The 23,825-nt window shown below is 45.3% G+C and overlaps 1 protein-coding gene across 3 annotated transcripts in view; it reads left to right on the plus strand.

Annotated features, from left to right (window-relative positions):
- BTBD7 (BTB domain containing 7) overlaps window positions 1-23,825 on the plus strand; it is a 113,140-nt gene that overhangs the window by 68,424 nt on the left and 20,891 nt on the right. For 2 of the 3 annotated variants that reach the window (XM_067547042.1, XM_067547043.1), the window contains exons 4-7: window positions 7,797-8,005; window positions 19,584-19,659; window positions 22,905-23,065; window positions 23,481-23,624. In XM_067547042.1, the coding sequence (XP_067403143.1) occupies window positions 7,797-8,005; window positions 19,584-19,659; window positions 22,905-23,065; window positions 23,481-23,624 (590 nt within the window). Of the gene's footprint in view, window positions 1-7,796; window positions 8,006-8,469; window positions 8,568-19,583; window positions 19,660-22,904; window positions 23,066-23,480; window positions 23,625-23,825 lie in introns of those variants that run through there. The other variant, XM_067547046.1, reaches the window with a different exon arrangement.

The raw sequence follows: 23,825 nt of genomic DNA on the forward strand, positions 1-23,825 counted from the left end.
CACACTATCAGCACTCAATATTCAGTCACTTTTGAAATACTTCTTGTCTCTCTCTGGTGTCCACATGGGCAGCCCAAAAAAAAAACCGTTACATTTTGGCTGAAAGGGCTCAGGGTGAAGTTCTTGGGATTTGGATGTCCTTAACTGTGGCTAACTCAGAAACTCGGAAATCAGGAGATAAATTTGCTTTGCTATCTTTGAGTCACAATGCACCTGCACATTCTTTCCCACGTATCAGCTACATAATCTGAGAATATTCCCCAGAATGCTCAAGGGGTCTAATCAATGAAGTGTCAGTGTACTGTCTTTTCAGATGAAAATATCTCACATGCTGTCTTAATAAAAATAATGAAATCAGCATGTGTAAAACCCAAGCAACCTCTTCATGGTAGGGATTTTCTTTAATATGTCTGTATAGCATTATATTCACTTAGGGACTTTACATAAATCATACTATTCTTGTGTATTAGATACCTATCTACTACCTTGTTGGGTGCAACAGAAATGGAGAAAATATTTATGTACTCTATATTGACTTTCTTTTTACCTTTGTTCATAGCGGTTAGTATCTCTTTTATGTTGTTAATATACCCTGATCAGCTTTATCAACCTTATCTTTGTCAACATATGAGCTCTTTGTGCTTGTATAGTTCCTAGCATAATGGGGCCCTGGTCTTGATTAGGCATTCTGTATGCTACTGTATTATACATCTTTAATATATAATAGAACAAAATCCAGTCCAGTGAGAATCAGTAACAGAACATAATTTTTAAACTGCTTCTTAATATTTTTTGTTTTAATATGTATCCTTAAAGTGGATGATATTATAGAAGATGGTCAGGAATAAAAATAAGCTTTCAACTGCATAAGATTGCAGACAGTTACTCCACTGTATTAGTTTGATTTCCCAAGAAGCTTTTTCCTACACTTTGACCATCTCTATTTATTAACTTTGAGAACAATGGCATTTCAAGTATTTTTAAAAGCATCATATATGTCTTAACATAATTGTGGTTACAGCTTATTCAGCTCAGACATAAAATTCACTGTTATAAGTAATCCTGGGGCTACTCATGGCATTAAGTACTGTGCCTGATGGTAAATATTTGCAGGTTTGCATCTGGAGTTGGTCATTAACGGAAAAATTTGATTGGTTTTATGTGCTGAACTAAATGGAAAACTACTTAATAAAAACAGGTTACTATTTAACAGGAGAGTGGTGTAATTAATGTAAATAGTAGAGATTCAAAACTCAAACATTTTGTAAGTAATTTTAATGTTTCCAATAAAACTTCAGATAATGTATTTTTAAACCAAAGAGAGCCATGGTGTAGTATCTGAATTCAGTAACTACAGTTTCTTCTTTGTGTAATGGTCCCTATTGTATTCCACTGAGGGTTATGCACATATTGCAGAGGGATAGCCATGTTAGTCTGTATACAGCAAAAACAATGAGAGTCCTGTAGCACTTGAAAGACTAACAAATTTAATTTCTGCAGGCATAAGCTTTCGTGGGCTGTAACCCACTGTGTCAGACATAAAATTCACTGTTATAAGTAATCCTGGGGCTACTCATGGCATTAAGTACTGTGCCTGATAGTAAATATTTGCAGGTTTGCATCTGGAGTTGGTCAGTAATGGAAAAATGACTAAGTGGGTTACAGTCCACGAAAGCTTATGTCTGCAGAAATTAAATTTGTTAGTCTTTCAAGTGCTACAGGACTCTCATTTTTTTAAAAGTAGTAGTGTCCATTGGTTTGAGAATGTGCCCTTGTTTTGCCTCATGGTATCGTCTGAGGTGATAAAGGGAGGAGCAGACTGATTGTACTTTCAGTTCCTTCTCACCACCCATGGTCAGAGTCGAAGCTTCTGCTGTTTTCTCGTCCTTTGTGGCGCACATGCCAAACTTAGCAAAAAAGACTTTTATTCTTGCACATAGTTAGCCTTTTACTGTTTTTGTGGTAGTTTTTAGTGTTAGCAGTAGTTTTCTTAGGATTTAAGGACTTTGGGGATGCTGCTTCAGTGGCTTCCTCCAACCACCGTCTCCCTGCCCATCCCCCAGCCACCGCTGGATACTGGATTATGCTGAAGATGCCAGGGTTCAAGATTTGCACTTCCTGCCCTCACTCATTTTTAATCCGTGATGAGCACCAGTGCTGTCTGTACTGCTTGGGGGAAAGCCCATGTCATGTCCAGGTGTAGTATCTGCCTCTCTTTCCCTGTCCATACCTGGGAAGGCCAAACTCTCCACCTCAAGAATCATCTCATGGGGGTCTCCATGAGGTTTCAGTTGGATCCAGGCCAGGGAACCACCCCTGTACATTGGCCTGAGTACTTAGAGGACTGTGCCTCCTACAGCGGCACTCCAATCCTGTTCCATTGGACCAGCACTACAGACACTGTGCTGTGGCCTAGCTGTGATGCAAGAAAACATGCACATAAGCATGGCAGCAAGTCTTCCTCAAGGCCTAAGAAAGATGCTGCATCGTCCACAAGTTCCAGTCACACAGAAGCGGCATAATCCAAGCCCCACAAACACAAGAAGTTGCATTACACCCTAGACCTGCCGTTCTTTGTTCCTGAGCAGCATACCCCCTCTGCATTGGTTCCACCGAAGTCCTGTGAGTCATCGGTTCCAAGGCAGCACTCCACTTCTGTTCTGGCTCTGGTTCTGTCTGTGGAACGTGTACCATTGACACTGAGGAGGCTTGAGTCCACTCATGGCCCTCATGAACTGTTTGCCCTGGATGAGGTGAGATCTCCATGTCTTCCAGTGCACTTGCTGCCTAAGAGGGTTCTCTCCCTTACTTTAGACTTGCTGCATTCAGATCATGTTCCTGCACGCTCCCTTGTGGCTCTCTCCATTCCACCAGCTCCAGTGGCACCATCCTTTGAACAAGAATCCAACTCCTCAGAATTAGAAGACTCTGGTATGCATGGTACGCTGCTCCTATACCGTCGTCATGACTACTCAAGGGTTCCACTGGACCAGTGGCACTATCCTCCCTTCCCCCAGCATAGGAGCCCCTGGTACCCAGCTCCATGGGGACCACCATACTAGCTGCAGGATCCGCCTGGTTGGCCGTACTGGGGTTCTTGGCTGCTATATCTGCCTTCAGAATCATCCCAATCTGTCCGGGAGGAATCCCCCATTTTGCCACTCCGCCCTTCATCAAGTAAATGTTCGGAACCAGGACTAGAGAATGCACAGATTAGCCTGGGTCCAACAGTACCGCTGGATATGGCGTGGTTCCCCTTGTCATCTCCTGATGTGCTGTGTTGTTGACGCCTTTCTCTCCCCCTTGATAATTGTGGTCAATTCCAGGAACTGTTGTGGAGGGTGGCTGATGCTCTTCACATTCTGTTGGAGAAGGTGCAGGACAGGCAACTGTTGCTGGATATTGTGTACATCAGAACCAGCCAGAGTGGCCCTATCAATCAATTATGCCTTTCTCCATCTGGCCCACATGTGCTTCCACTGGGGGCAGAAAAGAGGTACTATGTTCCTTCAAAGGGATCTGAGCTTCTGTTTTCTCATTCCGTACCAAATTCCTTGATTATCCAAGTTGCTATGGAGCGGGCCAGGCAGCAGCACCTGCATTCCACCCTGACCTGACAAGAAGGGTAAGAGGTTAGACCTGCTAGATCTCAAGGTCTTTTTCTCAGCCAGCCTTCAGTTCTGCATCTCTAACTACCTGACACTGCTGGCTAAGTATGACTCTTAATTATGGTCAGTTAGAGGACTTTGCAGACAAACTGCCCCAATAGGATCATGCCTGCTTCCAGGCTATTCTGGAGGAAGGCAAACTAGTTGCCAGAATGATGCTACAGGCTGTGGTAGATTATGCAGACATATCTTCACACACTAAGGCTATTGGGTTGTCATGCGAATGGAATCCTGGTTACACTCCTCTGGTTTCCCTAGGGAAGTACAGAAAACAATTGAAAATCTCTCCTTCAATGAATTCCACTTCAGCCAGAAAACCGATGATTCCCTGCTTTCGCTTAAATGCTCTAGAGCCATCCTGCAGTCACTAGGTATTTATACACCAGCATCCAAATGAAAGATTTATAGTCTGCCTCCTGCCTGGTGACATATAGCTCCCCAATTTTTCCACCAGTGACCCTACGATCCTTCCCAAAAGCATCCAAAGACTCCAGAGGACCTGTCAGCGCAGTCTGCCGCACAACACACCCAATCTTCACACAAACAATATTTCTGAGTGCATCTAGAGAGCTGTCAGCCACCTTGCACCCATGGCTTTTGCCAATCACACCCTTTGGGGGTTGTCTAGGGCTCTTTCTACCTCCATGGAGTGCGATAACGACAGACAAGTGGGTCCTGGATGTCTTTCCACATGGCTATACAATCAAGTGCACAACACTACCTCATCCACATCCCCCCCCCCAAGGGAGATAGATAGAGATAGCGACAGAGCCCATTCCCATGACCTTTCAGGGCATAGGGTTCTACTCCACCTACTTCCTGGTACCCAAAAAGAAAGGAGGATAGAGACCAATCCTAGGTCAAACTGACTCAGCCACTTCATACACAAGCCAAGGTTTCACGTGGTCCAGGCTTGAGGCCATCATACCCTCGCTAGAAGAAGGCATGTGGTTTATGGCTCTTGAGATGCAAGATGCTTACTTTCACATAAACATCACCCAACCCACAGACAATTCCTGAGATTCACGGTGGACCTGTGACTCTTGCAGTACAGAGTTCTCCCTTTTGGAGTCACCACTGCTCCCCAGTCTTTACCAATGTTTTCTCTGTAGTGGTGGCCCACCTTTGGCATTGAGGAGTCCTCATCTTACCTTACCTCAATGACTTGCTACTGGTGGTGTAGTTCAGCTGAGAAGCTCAAGTGTCGACATTCCAGCTGCTTCTACTCCTCTCCTCCCTAGGGGTGAATGTGAATGCTGAAAAATTGACCTTGGATCCCACACAGTATCTGGAGTTCATCAGAGCATACATTGATGCAACCTCCACATGTGCTTACCTGCCAGAGGGACAGGTTCTGGACTCTTCTGGAACTAATCGCTTTGGTGACTTCCAACCCCTCAGTTCTGGCCAGAACTTGCCTTTCCATTCTTGGCCACATGGCGGTGTGCACGTATGTCACTGCTTTCGCTTGTCTTTGTTTCCATCATTTACAACTGTGGCTACAGAGAGCCTCTTCTCCTACGCTCCATTTCTTGGATGCCATTCTGACTGTCCTCTGAGGTCCTTTGCTCTCTTTTGATGATGGATAAATCCAAATCAGGTTTGCTCCAAGATGTTCTTCCTTCTATCCTCCCCAAGTGTGACGATCATTACAGATGCATCGCTCAGTGGATGGGGTGACCATTTGGGCAAACACATGACACAGGGAACTTGGACTGTTCAGGAGTCCAGGATGCATAGCATCCTACATCTTTGGGCAGTACAAAGAGCATGTCATGAATTTCTCCCGTCCGTCCATTCTCATCATGTCGGACAGCACCACTGCAGTTTACTACATAAACAAGCAAGGGAACTACAAGGTTGCCAGCACTTTGTGCAGAAGTGGTGTACCTCTGGAAATGGTGCATCGTACATCCTATCTCTTTGTCAGCAGCCTATACCCCAGGGACTCAGAATGTAGTTGCAGATGCACTCAGCAGGAACTTCATAACCAACCACGAATGGGAGCTACATAACTCAGTAATTGTGGAAATTTTAGAGTGCTGGAAGCCTCCAGCCAGAGATCTCTTTGCCTCCCACACCAACAACAAATGCTCCCAGTACTGTTTCAGGGACAGGTTCAGAGCCTGCTCCCAGGGTAATACCCTGGTCCTCGACCAATCACATTGGAGCAATTATGCCTTCCCTCTCCTACCATTCCTGCCCCATGTCTGGGAGAGAGCGACAGAAGATTCGACGGGAGAGTGCGATGGTCTTTCTGATCACTCCATTCTGGCCTTGCCTGTTCTGGTTTTCCTCCTTCTCTGCACGTTCAGACATCCGCCACTAACGCTGCTGACGTTCCTGGAACTCCTGACTCAACACAGCAGAAGAATCAGACACCTGCAGATGCTTCAGCTGTGAGCCTGTTTTTTTGATGGACATGTTCACTAGCGTGGGAGTGCTCATTGGCAGTGTAAGACGTCTTCTTGAGTAGCAGGAAGAGTCCATGAGGCAATCCTACCAAGCCAAGTGGAAACATTTCACCTCCTGGGCCCAGCAGAGGATTCTGGTTCCTTAGGCCATAGGCATTCCTCTCCTCCTGGATTACCTCCTGTGTCTGAAAGCTCTCAACTCCATGAAGGTGTGTGTCATGGCCATTAGTGATTTCCACCTCTCTGTGGAAGGACAGTTGGTTTTCACTCACCTATTGACTGTCAGGTTCTGAAAAAGCCTTGTGCAAACTTATTTCCCCCCTATTCCAACCCATCACTCTATAGTGGGACCTTACCCATGTCCTCATGGCACTTAGGAAGATGCCCTTCAAACCTCTAGCCTTCTGCTTCCTCTCTCTCCTCTCCATGAAGGTCACCTTCCTGATAGCTATCTTCTCCGCAAGAAAATTTGGCAAACTGAGGGCCATGATGGCTCACCCTCTTTCAACACGTTCCATAAGGATAAGGTTTCCCTATGCTTACATCCCATGTTTCTGCCAAAGGTGGTCTCCTGTTTTCACCTCAAGCAGTCCATACACTTACCTGCCTTCTTTCCGAAGCCACACGTCTCAGCAGAGGAATGAGGCCTTCACTCCCTTGATTTCCATAGGGCCCTGGCCTTCTACCAGCAGAGGATGAAGTCATTCAGGAAGTCTTCTAGAATGTTCATTGCTGTCATGGACAAGATTAAGTGCCAGGCCATTTCCATCCAGAGGATCTCATAAATGGGTTTAGGCGTGCATCAAGCTTTGCTACCGAGTATTGAGTGTGCCTACACCCCATGGAATATGAGCCCACTCCACAAGAGCACAAGCATCAACTTACGACCATGCTCCATGACATGCCACTCATGGACATATGTAGGGCAGCCACATAGAATTCAGTGCATACCTTTTCCTCCCATTATGCACTGCACATGACTCTGCAACAGATGCCTCATTTGGTGCGTCTGTCCTCTGTTTCATGGTTCCATCATCTTCCTCCTGATTAGATACTGCTTGTCAGTCACCCTCAGTGGAATACAATAGGGACCATCACTCAAAGAAGAGGAGGTTACTTACCTGTAACTGGAGGTTCTTTGAGATGTGTGGTCCCTCTTGGTATGCCAAAACTGCTCTCCTTCCCCTCTGCTGCGGATCTGGTAGATTTGCAGTGGAGAAGGAACTGAGGTCACAGTCCACCCCGCCTTTTATTGCCTCAGTCGATACCATGAGGTAAAACAAGGGCACACGTGCAGACCAACGGACGCTACTACTTTTAAAAAGCTCCAGCTCTGGGTACATGGCACATGGGCATAACCCTTAGTGGAATACAAATAGGGACCACACATCTCGAAGACCCTCCAGTTACAGATAACCTCTTTCTATTAGAGCATACAAGCAGATGAACAAAACTCTAGTTCTGTTTGGCTTTAAGATTAAATTTGAATGATTGCATACATCATGCTGAAACAGTTATAAATGTTTTTAAATGGGCTCAGAACTCAATAATTTGACCCTTTCTAATCTTTGTCCACGGGGCTGTCCTACTTTTATTTAGATTTTTGCAGTGGTGGGAGCCATATAACACCTAAAGTACAGATTTAGGTACATGTTGTTCTCCTTAAGTATTAAACTGCCTCTAGTAGTGTTGCTGCTTTGTTTTGTTTTTGTAGGCTGTGAGGATATTATTGCTGAGAGCATCTCACTAGACACTTTAATTGCCATTCTCAAGTGGAGTTCCCAGCCATATGGCTCCAAGTGGGTACACCGTCAAGCATTGCATTTCCTCTGTGAGGAGTTTACTCAAGTTATGACTTCAGATGTCTTTTATGAACTGAGCAAGGACCACCTGCTGACTGCTATCCAGTCTGACTATTTACAGGTAAATGTTTAATCTCTTATTCAAAATGTAGCTAATTATGTTTTGAAGCCATATTATACATTTAGCAGAAGCATTCAGAGTGAATAAAATCTTAAATTTTCCCAAATGGGAAGAATAGATATTAATATTCTTGTGCATTTGTGTGCACAGTATAAAACTTTTTCTCTTTTTCACTCACACATATACACAAAAATCAAAGTAGAGGAAGTGATTAAGGAAAGTACTCTGTTTTCTTGACTTGTAACCTGACCCAGGCTGGCTGTATAAATTATTGCTTGAAAGTACAGAAAGTCCAGAAACATCTGTGAATTACTTTGTGAAACACTTCTAGGTTTAACTATTGCCTTGCCTGTTTAGGTTTTTATAGAAATTGCATAGTCTCATTTTTGCTGCTTTTGATGTATAAAGTGTGTGAAAGGGTTATTTTGGTTTGTGTTAAACATACTACTTATTTTTTACCTTAGAAATATCAGTAATGATAATACCGATGTTCCATGAGGATGTATATTGTTAGCTCTCACAGCTTACTTGAAGGGGAAGAAGTGTTGGAACTTTAACGTGGCCTTTCTCTGTAATGTTCATTAGTCATTTAAATTAAATGTTAACAAAAACTAACCAAAAAAAATTGGTTTGAAGAGTCTTACTAAAAATCTCTACTTTCACTCTTCAACTCCTGTGATGTGGTCATTTCAGTAATTTTGCAATTATCAGGTTCTACATAGCCTGGAAAGCTATGAACTTCTATTGAACTATGAACTTCTTTCAACAAGCAGAAAAAAATTGTCATAAGTGGCATAAGCACACATCTCTTTCCTTTCCAGATCACCTTTTTAAACAGCTGAGATTAGTTACTCAGACTAATCTTTAGTTCTTCGAGTGCTTGCTCATGTCCATTCCATTATAGGTGGGTGCACACCTCTGTGCATGGTTACTGGAACTTCTTTCCCCTTAGCAGATCCTGTAGGGCTGGCTCTGGAGCCCCGCACACATGTCGTGGTTTATGAGGCACTGCTGGCCCTACGCCCCCTCAGTTCTTTCTTTCCGTGATGGTTGCTAGAACTAGCCTTGCTCACAGCAAGTACTATTCCTTGTTTGGACTTGTTTTGTATTCTGAGTTTAGTTTTAGTTAGTTAAGTAGTTGTTAAGTGTTTTTAAGTGTAGTCAGAGATAAGGCAGTCCCTACTGGGACTTCGCGCGGCCACACCATGCCCCGGTCGCTGGGCTTCAAGCCGTGTGCCTCCTGCAGGATGGCCTTCCCACTCAGTGACCCCCACAATTGTGCTTAAATGCCTGGGGGAAACCCACAGAAAGGACAAGTGCAAAATCTGCAGGGCTTTCAAACCGAGGATTCAAAAGGACAGAGAAATCCGGTTGAAAGCCCTGTTGATGGAGGCAGCGCTCCTCCTGGCGTCCGAGCCGACCCGCTCCGCCTCGGTACCGAGTGTGGCTTTGGTACAGAGTTCACCGTCGGCACCGCCCTTGACTCGGCACCGTGCAACATCACCGGTACTGAAGAAGAAGCAGCAGCGCATGGAGCACGGATACTCCCCTGCGCCGTTGGTATGGGCAAGGTTGAGTACAGAGATGTACCAAACTCGATCCGTCAAGACTCTTTCTCTGGTCAGGGAGTCTCCCCCGACTCCTGGCAGTGGGAGAGTACCCCTGCCGACACCATCGACACCGGAGGCTTTTCAGGCGGCAAGAGCCCCCTCCTTCCCCCCACCAAGGGAAAAGGGGCTGGTGTCATGGGGGAAACCCACGTTGGGTCCCCCTGAATGGCGGAGGAGATCCCTGGTACGGGGAGGAAGATCTCCCACCGGACGGTCTCTGAGAGTAGAGCAGAGCCGCTCCCCTAGTAGTTGCTTCAGGTCGGTGTCATTGAGCCAACCTGCACCGGCATGGGACATGGAGTCTCCCTCTCGGCACTGGATCCCCAGCACTGGAGGCAGCGCAAGCCAGGAGGTGGCACCGGTTGGGGTCTGCCAGGCGGTGCTTGGACAACTCCCATTCCAGATCCCTGGCATCAAGGAGTTCTCCCGTACCCAGACGGTGCAGAACCCAGTTCCCACTAGAGGACCTGGCACCGATGAGTTCGCCTGCACCAAGGCGGCATGGAACCCGGTCGTCAGAGGAATAGCCGGCACCGCAGAGTTCATGGCACAGAACCCAGTCGCTGGAGTCTGGCTTGGTACCGAGGAGTTCAGGACGGTGCCGACCTTGGTCACTGAAGGCTTCCATAGAGCCGCAAGGCAAGCAGCTTCGGAAATCGTCGGTACCGAGATGACACTCCGGTACCTCTAGCTCTTCGGAGCGCAACCCCGCTCTTCGGCACCGCTCATGGTGACAGAGGCAGTCCTCTTCGTCCTCCGGAGGGAACCTCAGCGGGTACAACCCTTCGCCAGGAGGGGGTACACCCGCAAGCTGCACCACTGCAGTCCTCCTCTTCCTCACCTGACGAGACAGTCTCCCAGGACCACTCTGTGCCACTGGATGATTTCAGGGCACATCAGGAGCTGCTCAAGAGGGTTGCCTCCAACTTGGGGCTGGAGGTGGAGGAGCTAAAAGAGGCCACAGGTAGCCTCTTTAATGTGCTGGCGGTGGCTGCCCCAGCTCAAGTGGCCCTCCCAGTCCATGAAGAGGTCCTTAAGATTGTGAAGGCTGTGTGGCAAACCCCTTCCTTGGTCGCCCCGACATCAAAGACGGCTGAGAAGAAATACTACGTTCTGGCCAAGGGGTTTGAGTATTTGTTCACACATCCCGCCCCGGGGAACCCTGGTAGTAGACGCTGTGAACCAGTGGGATAGGCAGAGTCAGCCAGGGTTGACTCCCAAGAACAAGGACAATAAGAAGCTGGACTTCTTTGGGAGAAAGATTTATTCCACGGCAAGCCTTCAGTTTAGGATTGCCAACCAGCATGCTCTCTTGGGCAGGTATAATTTCAACCTGTGGGACTCCCTTAGACGGTTCGCTGAGGCCCTGCCCCAGGACCAGGCCGCAGACTTTAACACTATTGTAGAGGAGGGAACCGCAGTAGCTAGAGCAGCACTCCAGACCTCCTGGGATGCGGCTGACTCCACGGGCAGGGCAATAGCCTCCGCCATCTGTATGCGAAGGTGCTCATGGCTGCAGTCCTCGGGCCTGTCCCAGGAAGTACAACAGTCTATCCAGGACCTCCCCTTTGATGGATCGGTCTTATTCTCAGACCAGACTGATGCGAAGTTGCACGGTCTGAAGGATTTCAAGGCCACACTTCGCTCCCTGGGCCTTTACACGCCCCAGTTTTCCAGGCGTCAGTCACGGCCCCAGGCACAGCAGCAGCCCAGGCCTTTCCAACCCTATTGACAGAGGGATTGAAATAGGGGGTTTAGAAGAAGAAATCAGCCCCCTAGCTCATCCTCAGCTCCCCAGCAAGGGCCCCCCCAGGAGGTCGGGCAATCAAAGGAGACAATTTTGATGGTGCGCCCAAGGATGGCGCCCCGACTGCTCTCCTGGATCCGTCCCATCCCTTCCTAAACAGGCTAAGGCCCTTCTACTCCTTTGGGTCCTTGGGATAGTCTCGGGGGGCTATGCCCTGCAGTTTACATCTAACACCCCCCACTGCAACAACCTTCCCTCTCCGTCCCTCTTCAGGGACCCCTCTCACGAGCAGCTCCTCTTACAGGAGGTGGACACCCTCCTCAGTCTGGGAGCAGTGGAAACGGTCCCTCAAGGCGGAAGAGGTTCTATTCAAGGTACTTCCTCATCCCCAAGGCGAAGGGGAGTCTGAGACCCATATTAGACCTGCATTGTCTAAACAAATATGTCAAATGGCTCAGATTTCGCATGGTCTCCCTAGCTTCCATAATCCCTTTCCTGGATCCAGGAGACTGGTAAGCCACCCTCGATCTCAATGATGCATACTTTCATATGTCTGTCCTCCGCAGCCACAGGCGCTTTCTTCGCTTCATGGTGGCTGGCTCCCACTACCAGTTTACAGCCCTGCCCTTTGGCCTATCTTCAGCTCCTCGAGTGTTTACAAAGTGCATGGCAGTAGTGGCTGCCCACCTGAGATGAAAAGGTGTGCAAATTTTTCCTTACCTAGACGATTGGCTGATCAGAGGCAGGTCCAGGTCCCAAGTTCAGGACAGCGTGACCCTCACTTGCTCCCTGTGCCACAGGCTGGGGCTACTCATAAACAAACAGAAGTCCACATTAGTCCCAGTGCAACGCATAGAATTCATTGGGGCTACCCTGGACGCTTCCCAGGCCACAGCCGTCCTGCCTCGGCCACGTTTTAAGGCAATGGTCTCTATCATCTCCCAGCTGCACTGATGTCCCACGACAACAGCCAGGCACTGCCTACAGCTGTTAGGCCACATGGCGGCCTGCACATACATAGTGAGACTAGCTCGCCTGAGGCTCAGACTGCTTCAGGCATGGTTAGCCTCAGTATATGGCCACTGGACTGGGTGGTCACAGTTCCTCTGCCCATCCTAGCTTCCCTAGACTGGTGGTGAACTCCTCGGGCAGTGATAAAGGGGATTCCGTTCGAGGAACTGGTCCCGTCGGGAACCCTAATTTCCTATGCTTTGGATGTAGGTTGAGGAGTCCACATCAGCACCAGCCTAGGCACTCCTAGGGAGGAGAGGCGCGTGCACATCAATGTGAAGGAGCTGAGGCCATTCGCCTAGCGTGCAAGGTGTTTCTCCAATTCCTGACAGGCAGGCTGGTGCAGGTGCTGACGGACAACACCGCAGCCATGTTTTACATAAACAGGTGGGGGGAGCGCACTCCTCAGCCCTCTGCAAGGAAGCTATCCATCTGTGGGACCTTGCTGTGAGGCACAATTTCCACCTGACGGCCTCTCACCTTCTGGGAGTGAGGAATGACAAGGCGGATCACCTCAGCAGGTTGTTTCTACCCCGCCACGACTGGTTGCTACACCCAGATGTGGCGGCTATGATCTTCCAAAAGTGGAGCGTTCCCCAAGTGGATCTATTTGCGTTGGCCTGGAACAAGAAGAGTCCGAGATTCTGCTCGCTCTGGGGTCACGAAACCGGGTCGATTTCTGACACGTTCCTCATGGACTGGACGGGGGCCCTCATGTATGAGTTCTCGCCCATTCCGCTCCTTCCCAAGGTCCTGCTGAAAATAAAGAGGGACAGGGCGAACGTTATACTCATCACTCCAGCCTGGCCGAGGCAGCACTGGTTCAGCATGCTGCTGGACCTTTCGATCGCCCCACCCCTGGAGCTCCAGAGGCGATACGACCTTCTATCCCAGGACCATGGTCGCCTGTTGCACCCAGACCTGGACTCCTTGCACCTCACAGCCTGGAGGCTCTGTGGCTGATGGAGGGAGAGAAAGCGTGCTCGGTGCAGGTCCAGCAAATCCTGCTTCGCAGCAGAAAACCTTCTACACAGGTCTTGTATTGGGCTAAGTGGAGGCAGTTTACCTGTTGCACAGAGTCCCGGGGTATCCCGCCCATCCTCTCGCCTATACAGGCGATCCTGGACTACCTGCTCCAGCTAAAGGTCCAAGGTCTGGCGCTGGCCTCATTGAAGGTTCACCTGGTGGCCATTTTGACCTTCCATCAGCCGCTAGAGGAGAGATCTCTGTTCTCCCATCCCATGTCGGTCAGGTTCCTCTAGGGGGTGGAGAGGCTTTATCCGCAGGTCCATGACCCAGTGCCTCCCTGGGATCAAATCCTTGTCCTCTCAGGACTCACGGGGCCCCCCTTCGAACCCATGGCTTCATGCCCTCTGCTCATGCTTTCATGGAAGGTAGCCTTCCTAGTGGCCATTACCTCAGCTAGGAGGGTTTCCAAGATTAGGGCCTTGACCTCGGAGTCCCCCTTATACAGTGTTCTATAAGGACAAGGTTCAGTAGAGGCCGCATCCGGCCTTCCTGCCCCAGGTGGTTTCCCAATTTCATTGTAATCAGGATATTTTTCTCCCCATGTTTTTTCCCAAACCTCATGGTTCGGAGGAGAGAAGATGGCACTTGTTGGACGTGAGACGAGCTCTGGCCTTCTACATCGAGTGTACAAAGTCGTTCCAGAAATCGACGCAGCTCTTCGTCTTAGTGGATGACTGGATGAAAGGCTCACCTGTCTCCACCCAGCACATCTCGTGGATTACATCAGGCATCAAGTTCTGTTACGAGCAGGCAAGGGTGCCGCTTCCAGGAACCATCACAGCGCATTCAACCAGAGCTCAAGCCTCGTCTACAGCCTTCCTGGAGAGAGTGCCCCTGCAGGACATCTGCAAAGCCGCCATCTGGTCATCGGTGCATACCTTCACGTCCCACTATGCCATCGTCCAGCAGGCAGGAGAGGACGCGGGATTTGGCAGAGCAGTGCTGAGGGCATCTCACCGGTAACTCCGACTCACCTCCAAAGGTATTGCTTGTTAGTCACCTATAGTGGAATGGACATGAGCAAGCACTTGAAGAAGAAAACAAGGTTACTTACCAGTAACTGATGTTCTTCGAGATGTGTTGCTCATGTCCATTCCACAACACGCACCCTATCCCTGCTGCTGGAGTTGGCAGAAAGAAGGTACTGAGGGGCCATAGGGCCGGCAGCACCTCATATACTGTGGCATATACGCGGGGCTCCAGGGGGCGCCGGAGATGGCCCTATGGGATCTGCTAAGGGGGAAAATGTTCCGGGTAACCATGCACGGAGGTGTGCACACACCTGTAGTGGAATGGACATGAGCAACACATCTCGAAGAACATCAGTTACTGGTAAGTAACCTTGTTTTTTTGTATTTGCCCACCAGTTTGAGTTTTCTCTTTCCTCTCAAAGCATTTCTGTTTGCAGTGCCGCTGAATGTATGAGCTAAATCTAGAATGCAAAGTACTTAAGTGCCATTCTGTGGTAATGATGTTCAGCCAGCAATGCATTCAGACTCTGTCCTTCCTTCCCTTCTCACTTACAGCTTCTGCTGATTCAAGCCAAAGCCCCTCACGGTTTCATAGTGGTATGCTGTTAGATGCCTGGAGTAACTTCTGAGGCTTAAGAGAGATGTTGAAGCAGTTATGCTAATAGCCTACCTCTCTACATAAACACCCTAATCTTAGTGGAAAGCTTGATAAAAAGCTCTTTCTTGATCATGATTTATTGGTATTTTCTCATGGTCCCAGACTGCCAGTTCTTGTAGTTTGGCTCTTGGCATCCTAGAAATAATAGACAATAGGCAGATAGTAATGGCCCTAATACACCACATAAGTGATTTGTGAATAACAGAGCTGGTTGGATGGTTTTTGACTAAAGCATTTTTATCAGAAAATGCCCATTTGTCAAAACCAAGACTTTGGAGAAACATATTGGTTTCAGTTAGATGATTTCTCATGTCCAGGATGGAAATTCTAGTCAACACCAGAGAGAGACTCATTGTATAGTTGACTGGTAAGAGCATTTGCCTGAGATGTTGAAAAACCAGGTTCAGATCTCTATCTGAATTAGTCAGAGCAGTGATTTGAATCTGAGTCTCCATCATCAGAGGTGAGTGCCCTAATCACTAGGCTATTAGCTATTCTGGAGTGTCTCATGGTTTTTTATGAAAAATGTTGAAATGTCTTGTTTTCATTCTGACATGGAACAAAATTAAGTGGAATTCTTGTTTTCTGACCAGCCCTAGTTAGTAAGCTTCTGAGACTTGAGAGATATGTTGAAGTAGTTATGCTAATAGTCTACCTCTCTACATAAACATCTTTTTCTTCATGGAAAAGCGTATAGCTGCAGGGCAAAATTTAAGAACTTTAGGAGTGAAACCATCCAGGCCATGTCCTCAAGGCTACAGTTGGCAGCACAAATCTGTCATGTCAAACAGTCTTTACATTGTGTGTTCCCAATCCCTACGGCAATCTAGGGCAGACCAGATCTTTTTCTCTGAGCCTGGGTTTAGAACTGCACCTCAAGAAGAACTCTCCAGAATTCTCTGCCTCCAAGCAGCAGACACAGCAGTCTCCAGGTCTCCCTCTGTAACAGAGCTTTCAGATGTTTAACCAAATGTGTTTGTTTCTTCAGTGGCTTTGAGGTTTTCCTCAAAACTGCTAAACAAAACAAATAAGAAAAAAAATGTTTTGACTTTCTGAGGAGGGTTTGAAGGACAGCAGCTCTTCTCCCTTTACCACCCTCAGAAATGGCAGATGGAGACAGCAGGCCGAAAGAACCCAGCTGGCGTATGGGCAAGATCCACACCAACGAACTTGAACAGGCCACAGTGAAGCCAGCTCTCAATAGGTATGGGGCAAGGCCCTTGAGGGGTGCTTCAGGATGGGCCCTTATTTGTGACCTGACCACCTCAGAAAATGGGCTTGAGATAATGCAGTAGAACTCATTCACTGCTCTAGAGACAAGTTGATTCTTTTCCCCAAAGTAAATTAAAATAAACCAACATGATTAAGATCTACATTAGCATCGAACGATACAAGTTGCAATAGTCCATTTCCTGCACATAGGAATGATAGCACCAGTTCCATGCAGAGACAAATATTTTGGTAAGGTCACACAACTCTTCACAGTAAAAAATAAAACAATGGCATGCAGCCCATTTTAGATCTCAGGTCTCCGGTCTACAAGGAAATCTATATTCCAAATAAAAATACTGAAATCCCTCAATACACAAGTATCGTCTCAGAATTTCAGAATATGAAAACAAACCACCTGGAATTTACTGACTATATATTGGTTAGAGTCACCCAAAGATACTTTATGGCTTCTGCTACAACAAGCATTTTCAATACAGTATACTCTCCTTTTGGACTCGTAACTTCTGCATGGGTATTCACAAATGCTAGACCATCCCTTCCTTCAAGTGAAAGGGTTTTATGTCTACCATTGTCTGACTAGCTTCTCATCATGTTATGCAGGGCCCGGTAGCCATCATGAAGTCTCTAGAAACATGACTTTGAATGAACAAGTGGAAGGGCCAGTTACAGCCCTCACAAAATTGAGACATCTTTTATTTTCCAATACCATCTTTATTTCAGAAGAGATATAGAAGATACTGTCTGATTTGCCAAAAGTTAGCACATGCGTTCTAAAATCTGAGTCCGCACCTGGGGTAGTGAGTCTTATGTGTGGACACCCAGCACAATTCTTGCTTTGTGTCCAGCCACGAATCGCAGCAAATCAGTACTGGATCTGGACCAAGATCTTTATATACTATCATCTCATAGTGAACTCAGTCTTAATATTATATAACAGTCACCTAATGTCCAGTCCAGAGAATCTGGTCGTGAGTGCAAATCCCAGATCACATATAGAAACGTGTCTGGACTCCTATGGCTTTGCGGGGCAGTGTGGCCAAGGAGAAGACATGGAATATAATCTGTTTTATGCTATGGATCATCATGCTCACTCTTCCATTTCCAGCAGATGATTCTTCAGACACATGGGGTATGTTTCTAAAAAGGCAGAAAACCTTGAGTACTCCTTGGGGAAGCAGCTTTTCTCATGTCTTGTCCATGTTCACTCACTTTCTTGGTGTAGAACCTTGAAGAACGGAGTTAAGGTCAGCCAGCAAAGCAAGACACACTTAAAACTGAAGGAATGCTATCTAGACCATCTAATCTTTCTGTGCATCCAGTGCTGCCCAACCCATCAGCTGGGAAGCTGAGAGAGGGGATCTGTGGTGACTTGTTCTAAAATGATGATTAATAGTCTACTAGCATTTTAGTGGAAATTCACAAATTATATCTATGTATGTATCACTTGAGGTTTAGATATTGGTATTACAAGAAAGAGACATCAGGACAAAGTCAGCTGAAGCAAAGGACATTCTAGTGTTTTTACAAGATGCCCCACCATGGGACTCAAGGCCAACGCTTCTTGGAAAGACATGTCAGTGACTGCAGGCATACTTCACTGTAAGAAACCCATCCCTCTCATCATTATCCTCATCACAGAACAGATTTTTGAGGAACACCTATCTTAACAGTCCTCTGTCAATATGAAGGTTCCTGTCATGATCTTGATCTGTGTAATACAAGTCCTAATAAAACCAACTTTCAGCTTCACCGTTTGTAGGTCCCTTCCTCTTCTCACTAAAACTATCTTGCCTCTCCACCACCTTCTTTCCCAGTGGGTTTTAGAGCTTGGCATGCTTCGGTGAAATCTCAGTTATATGTTCTATCAAACATGGTGGTTCTGTGGACTAGCTGGGCGTCTATTCCCCACTTCCTCACATAAGTGGTGAAATTTTCCTTCTGAATGAATCCAAATATCCTAGGGAAGTAAAATTCATGTTAGATGTGAACAGAGCTTACAGATTAATTAAGATATAAAGCAGAGGTATTCAGAGCCTTGGATAAAACTCCTCTCATTACCATACACTCTATGAAAACAGCAGCAATTTAACGGGCAAAGAGATGACACGTTATGAGGAGACCTGTAAGAGGGGGCCTCCCACCCACACTTTCTCAAACACTATATAGTCAACCTCCTCACCTCTGCTGATCCAACATTTGGTAGAAAAGGTATTACAGAACAGGATGCTCCAGTAACCCATAAGTTCCACTTTGCCCATAACTACATGGGCAAATTGAATCCTCACTCCTTTCCTAGGGATGATTTTCTGCTTTCTGCATTCCACTGTGAAGACTGACAGAAAGGGGACAGAGAGAGGTAAAATTCTGTTACTTGTGAATTTTCATTCTAGGCCCTGCCTTTGGAAGATTGGTATACATCCAGGGTATTTTCTTGCTATTGCTCTCTTAAGTACTTTGAAAGGGAAGAATGTGTTCTTCCAAGAAATCCCTAAATTTCATGTCAGGGCTCTTCTACAAATGGTTGGAGTTGAATAGCGCTTTTAAACTTTTGTATAGTTAGTATTTTTCAACTTTGGAAGCCATAATTCTGGAGAGTTCTTTCTGAGACAGAAAATGCCCACTGTGAAGACTGTCTGATATGGATCGTTTTAGAATGAAAATTCACAGATAAACACAATTTTCTCTCTCAAACTTACAAAACAGGACTGGTTTTTGAAGATCACATTCATGTCTGTCATTGGAGGCATCTGGACATACTAAGAAAACTATATATTTTTTAAAAGTAATATACAGGATTGTTGAAAAGAAAAGGGTAGAGCGTGTGGCATAGGTGAGTTCCAGAACTTTGAGTAGAAAGAATTTTAAAATGGAGATTTTTTTAACTCTAGAAACAATAAATGATTTTTTAAAATTTTGAAAAAGAGAGAAGGAAGTGGGGGAGGACACTTGGTAAAATCAAAATGAAAAAATAAAACAGCATTAGCAGGTTTGAGGAGGATTTACTGTTTTGTTTTTAAAATAAATGATCACTTTCTAGATTAGATTAATTACACCAGATTCTTTGCAAATTGTATTGCTTTGGAAAATGTGTTATATAGCAGAACTTAAAGCTAGACTTTCCCATAGTGTAGATATCAATTTTTCTAAAATTACATGAAGCACAATGGTATAATAGAACGAAGGCTAATATGAATATGCTTTTGTTGTGAGGTGACTTAATTCTTACATTTTTTGCCTGAGAAATATTTATATGTTCAGTGGTTCCCATACTACTCATTAATAATCTGAGTATGCATTGTGTTCAATTTCTTTATTACAGGCAAGTGAACAAGATATTCTTAAGTATCTTGTTAAATGGGGAGAACATCAGTTGATGAAAAGAATAGCAGACAGAGGTAAGACCCTTATTTTAAAAAAAAAAATTTGGTAGAGGAATGGAGGACATATTTCAGACTGATAGCCTTTAGATCAAAGAAACATGTAATCTGACTACACTGTGGCAGAGGAAAGCTAAACAAAAGCACTACACTGGGAATTTGTCTTCAATAAAACATCAGCAGTAGCCAACAAACATTGTACTAGAAAATAGCCAAATGCACAAACACTCTTGATTCTTGAGAGGCAAGGTAGGTGAGGTAATATCTTTTATTGTATCAACTTCTGTTGGCTTTTGACCTCCACAGAACTCTTCTTCAGGTCTGGGAAAGGTATTCCGAATGTTACAGCTAAATACAAGGGGGAACAGATAAGACATTAGCACATGTTTCAAGAGACCATTCAAGGTTCAGTGACCTCTGCAGTCATAGGACAGAGAAGGTTAGTGGGTTACAGATTGTTATAACGAGCCATAAATCCAGTCTTTATTAAGTCCATGACTTTTGGTGTCTAGCAGAATTTTGGATTTAAGTTCCCAGGCTCATCCTTTTAAGATGTTGTGCAGGTTTCCTTTGAGGATGAGAACTAAGGTCAGATATGGAGTGCAGGTTTTGTGAAAAGCGTTTGCCCATGGGAGACATGTTGTTTTTATCTTTTCTTTTTCTGAGTTCATTCGAGAGCGTAGTGATTGTCGTTTCCCCCACCAAATTATTGTGGCATTTAGTGCACTGGATATGGTAGACCACATGTTGTAATAGTAATGTGTAGGACCTGTAGATCTTGAAAGGTGTGGTGTTGAACATCATAGCAGTGGAGATATGTCTACAGGTTTTGCATCTCTTATGGCCGGGGCTGGTGCCACTTTGAGTTGATATGTACTGGTCTGTGAGGAACTTGCTTCTGATGATGAGTTGGGGGGTTGTCTGAAGGCCAGAAGAGAGGGTGTTTCAGAAAGATTTATTTCAGGATATGGTCCTTATCAAGTATGGATTGTAATTGTTTGATACCCCATATGGGTTTCAGTGTGTGGTGGTAGTTGACAACTAGGGATGTGCTGTCAGCAGTTTTCTCGCAGTATTTAGATGGTCCATTCCACAATGCAAACTACTTCTCTGGTGGAGTATCTTTGTTTGGTGAAGGCAGTTTTAAGTGTATTAAGGTGTGTGTCCTGGGCTTTGACCTTGGAGCGTATCCTGTGTTATCTGAATTTCTGGCTGTAGATAGCAGATTTTGTGGGGTGGTTACTGAATCTATGAAGGGAAGTGTGGTGATCTGTGGGTTTCTTGTGTATAGTTGTCTGAAGAGTTCCATTGGTGAAACTGGTCATAATTGGTTTTGTGGTGCATTTGTCCAGAAGTTCTTCCTCGAGGTGGCCCATGAAGAGCTAACCTAGTACTTCTGGCTGTTCCCAGGGTTTGGCTAAAGCTTGTTGAATGTAAAATTGTTATAGATGAGGATGAAATAGATGAGTTTGGCCACGTCTGTGGGTTGGATATCTGAGTGTTGTCCATCGTCCTGCAGATATTTGAGACAGGCAGCAATTCTGTTGTTGTGAGGGATGTTGGTGTATTAGGATGTGACATCCATGTTGACCAGAATGGTGTTCTGTGGGAGATTATTAATGTTATGGAGTTTCTGGAGAAAGCCAGATGTGTCCTGGAGGAAACTGGCCCTTGAGTGGTGGGTGGTTTGAAGATAGTTTCTAAGAGCCCTAATGTTCTTAGAGTAAGAGTGCCGTGACCAGATATAATAGGTCTGCCTGGATTCCCTTGTTTGTGTATCTTGGGAACTCATGCAGAAGATCCCTAGGGTGGGTTCATGGGGGATGAGGTGGTTAAATTTCTGAGTTGTTTGGGAAAGGATTTAATAATATCCTTAAATTCCTGGGTGAATTGTGGTGTGGGATCTTATTTGATTTCTTTGTAATAGGTGGTGTCGGAGAATTGTCATTTGGCGTCATTGATGTAATTATCGTGATTGAAGACTATGATGGCATCCCCTTTGTCTGCTGATTTGATCCACTATCTGATGGTTCGCTTTCCGGGACTGTATAACTGTCCCCTCAGTGGTGGAAAGATTGTGGAGGATGTGATGCTTGTTAAGGATTTCACTGTTATTTTCCTGAAGCAATTAATGTAATGATCTAGTGTGTGATTGTCTGTTGTGGGATGTCCAGTCAGATGACTTTTTTTCCTTATGACTGTCGATGGGGACATGATAGTTGTGGTTGTTGTCTTTTCTTGTGAAAAAATTGTTTGGGGGCAGAGTCAGCAAAAGAATTCTTGTAGTTCTCTTGTTGTATGGTATCAAGTTCTGTGGTGGGCAGAAGCTCAGTCTCTTGAAGAGTACAGATAATTCAGCTCCAGTTAAAGGTAGCATTGATAAATTGATGATTGGGTGTTTTATAGTGTCCAAGTGGTGGGTCCTGGTTTATGGTTTCTCCTGACTGCAGTGTTCTGTGGGTTGTCGAGTAGTTGTAATTGGTTCCACTTTGTTTTTGTGGTGGGTGGCTGTCATCAGGATTTTTATAGTTGTTTTGGGGTTCTTGCATGATCTCTAGGTGGGTTCCTGATATTTTTTCCTTGCAGTGTGTGCAAGTGTATGATGACTTCTTGTTTTAGGTGATCCTTTCTGGAATATGTGAGGTGCAGGAGATGGTTCCTCAGTTTGTTCTGAAGTCGTTCTGCAGAGCTGTTTAGCACATCTGGAGTTATATGTAGTAAAAATTGTACTGTAGCTCAAGCAAAAGTAATGGGCTTGATGCTGAAATTACTAGATGGGTAATATGACTGGTGATAGATGGGAGACTGGATTATGATAATGGTCCCTTCCACCCTTAAAAGTCTGTGAATCTGTGAAAATATTTTGGTCTTTCTTGGAAACCACTGGAGGGAAGAGAGAGAATCCACAGAAGAATCTTGAGGAACTACCAATAGTTCAGGAGGAAAGGAGTTTTGGTTGCTGCAAGAACACGGTTTTGCAAAGGGCCTGAGAAGTATTTACACCAACCATCTTTGTCAGCTTAAGCTGTAACAAACCAGATAAAATATACATTTTTGGGAAATGGCATTTGGGCACGTAACCCATATCCATATGAACCAAACTGAACTGTGCTGATGGCATGAAAGTTTGTTTTGTGGAATAATAATACCAGGCACTGTTACTGACTCTCTAAGCAGCAGCAGCAGAAACATAGAACTTCTGTTTTCCTATTAAAAAATGTTTATTCAGGTGGAGACTATCTATTTATTATTCCTTTCCACAGAGCCCAATTTACTGAGTGGTACTGCCCACAGTGTGAACAAACGAGGTGTAAAGAGGCGAGATCTTGACATTGAGGAGCTGAGAGAGATCCTATCTTCTCTTTTACCTTTTGTCCGCATTGAGCATATTTTACCTATGAACAGTGAAATACTGAGTGATGCTGTAAGTCTTTCTTTTCCTCCAACCCACAACCCACCTTTGAGACGGACAGATTTAGCCTATGGGATTTTATACTTCAAGCAGTGCAAAAGTTCTGGGTTATTTTGTCTTTTTGAGATAGAGGCAACAAAATATTATCAGTCAGAATAATATTTATGAACTTCTGTTTTTGATTATTATTTTAAAATAATGTTTTTAGTGCAAGTTTTATGTAAAATTTAAAATTCGGAATGGCTGATGAATTTTGAACCCGAGTGACTACTACTTGATGATTTAAAAAAAAAAAAAAAAAGATTTAACTTAAATTCCCCATGGAGCTTGGCTGAACCTATTCAGAGTACTTTCTTGCTGTTCATTTACTAAAATACTAGTAATATTAGTTATAATATATTCAGTTTAAAAATTCTGTCTCTTACAGATGAAGAGAGGCCTCATTAGCACCCCTCCTTCAGACATGCTTCCAACAGCAGAAGGTGGAAAGTCAAATGCCTGGCTACGGCAAAAAAATGCTGGGATATATGTGAGGCCACGACTGTTCTCACCGTATGTGGAGGAGGCGAAGGTAACTGTTAATATGTGATCATTGCTAAACTGAGGTCAACAAGGGTTCTGCAGACAGAAGGTTTCAGAATATTGTTTGCATGTGCTGGTCCAAAATCTGTATAAAGTTTATAAAGGCTTATTGGCCTGATCATCAGACCCAAGTCTAGAGCTTATTGGAAGCATTTTGACAACTTTTTGATAACTTTTTGAATTTTGATGA

This window comes from Emydura macquarii, unplaced genomic scaffold (genome assembly GCF_026122565.2).
Source record: "Emydura macquarii macquarii isolate MOO-44397 ecotype Brisbane River unplaced genomic scaffold, CSIRO-AGI_Emac_v2 contig_1229, whole genome shotgun sequence".
Lineage (NCBI taxonomy): Eukaryota > Metazoa > Chordata > Testudines > Chelidae > Emydura > Emydura macquarii.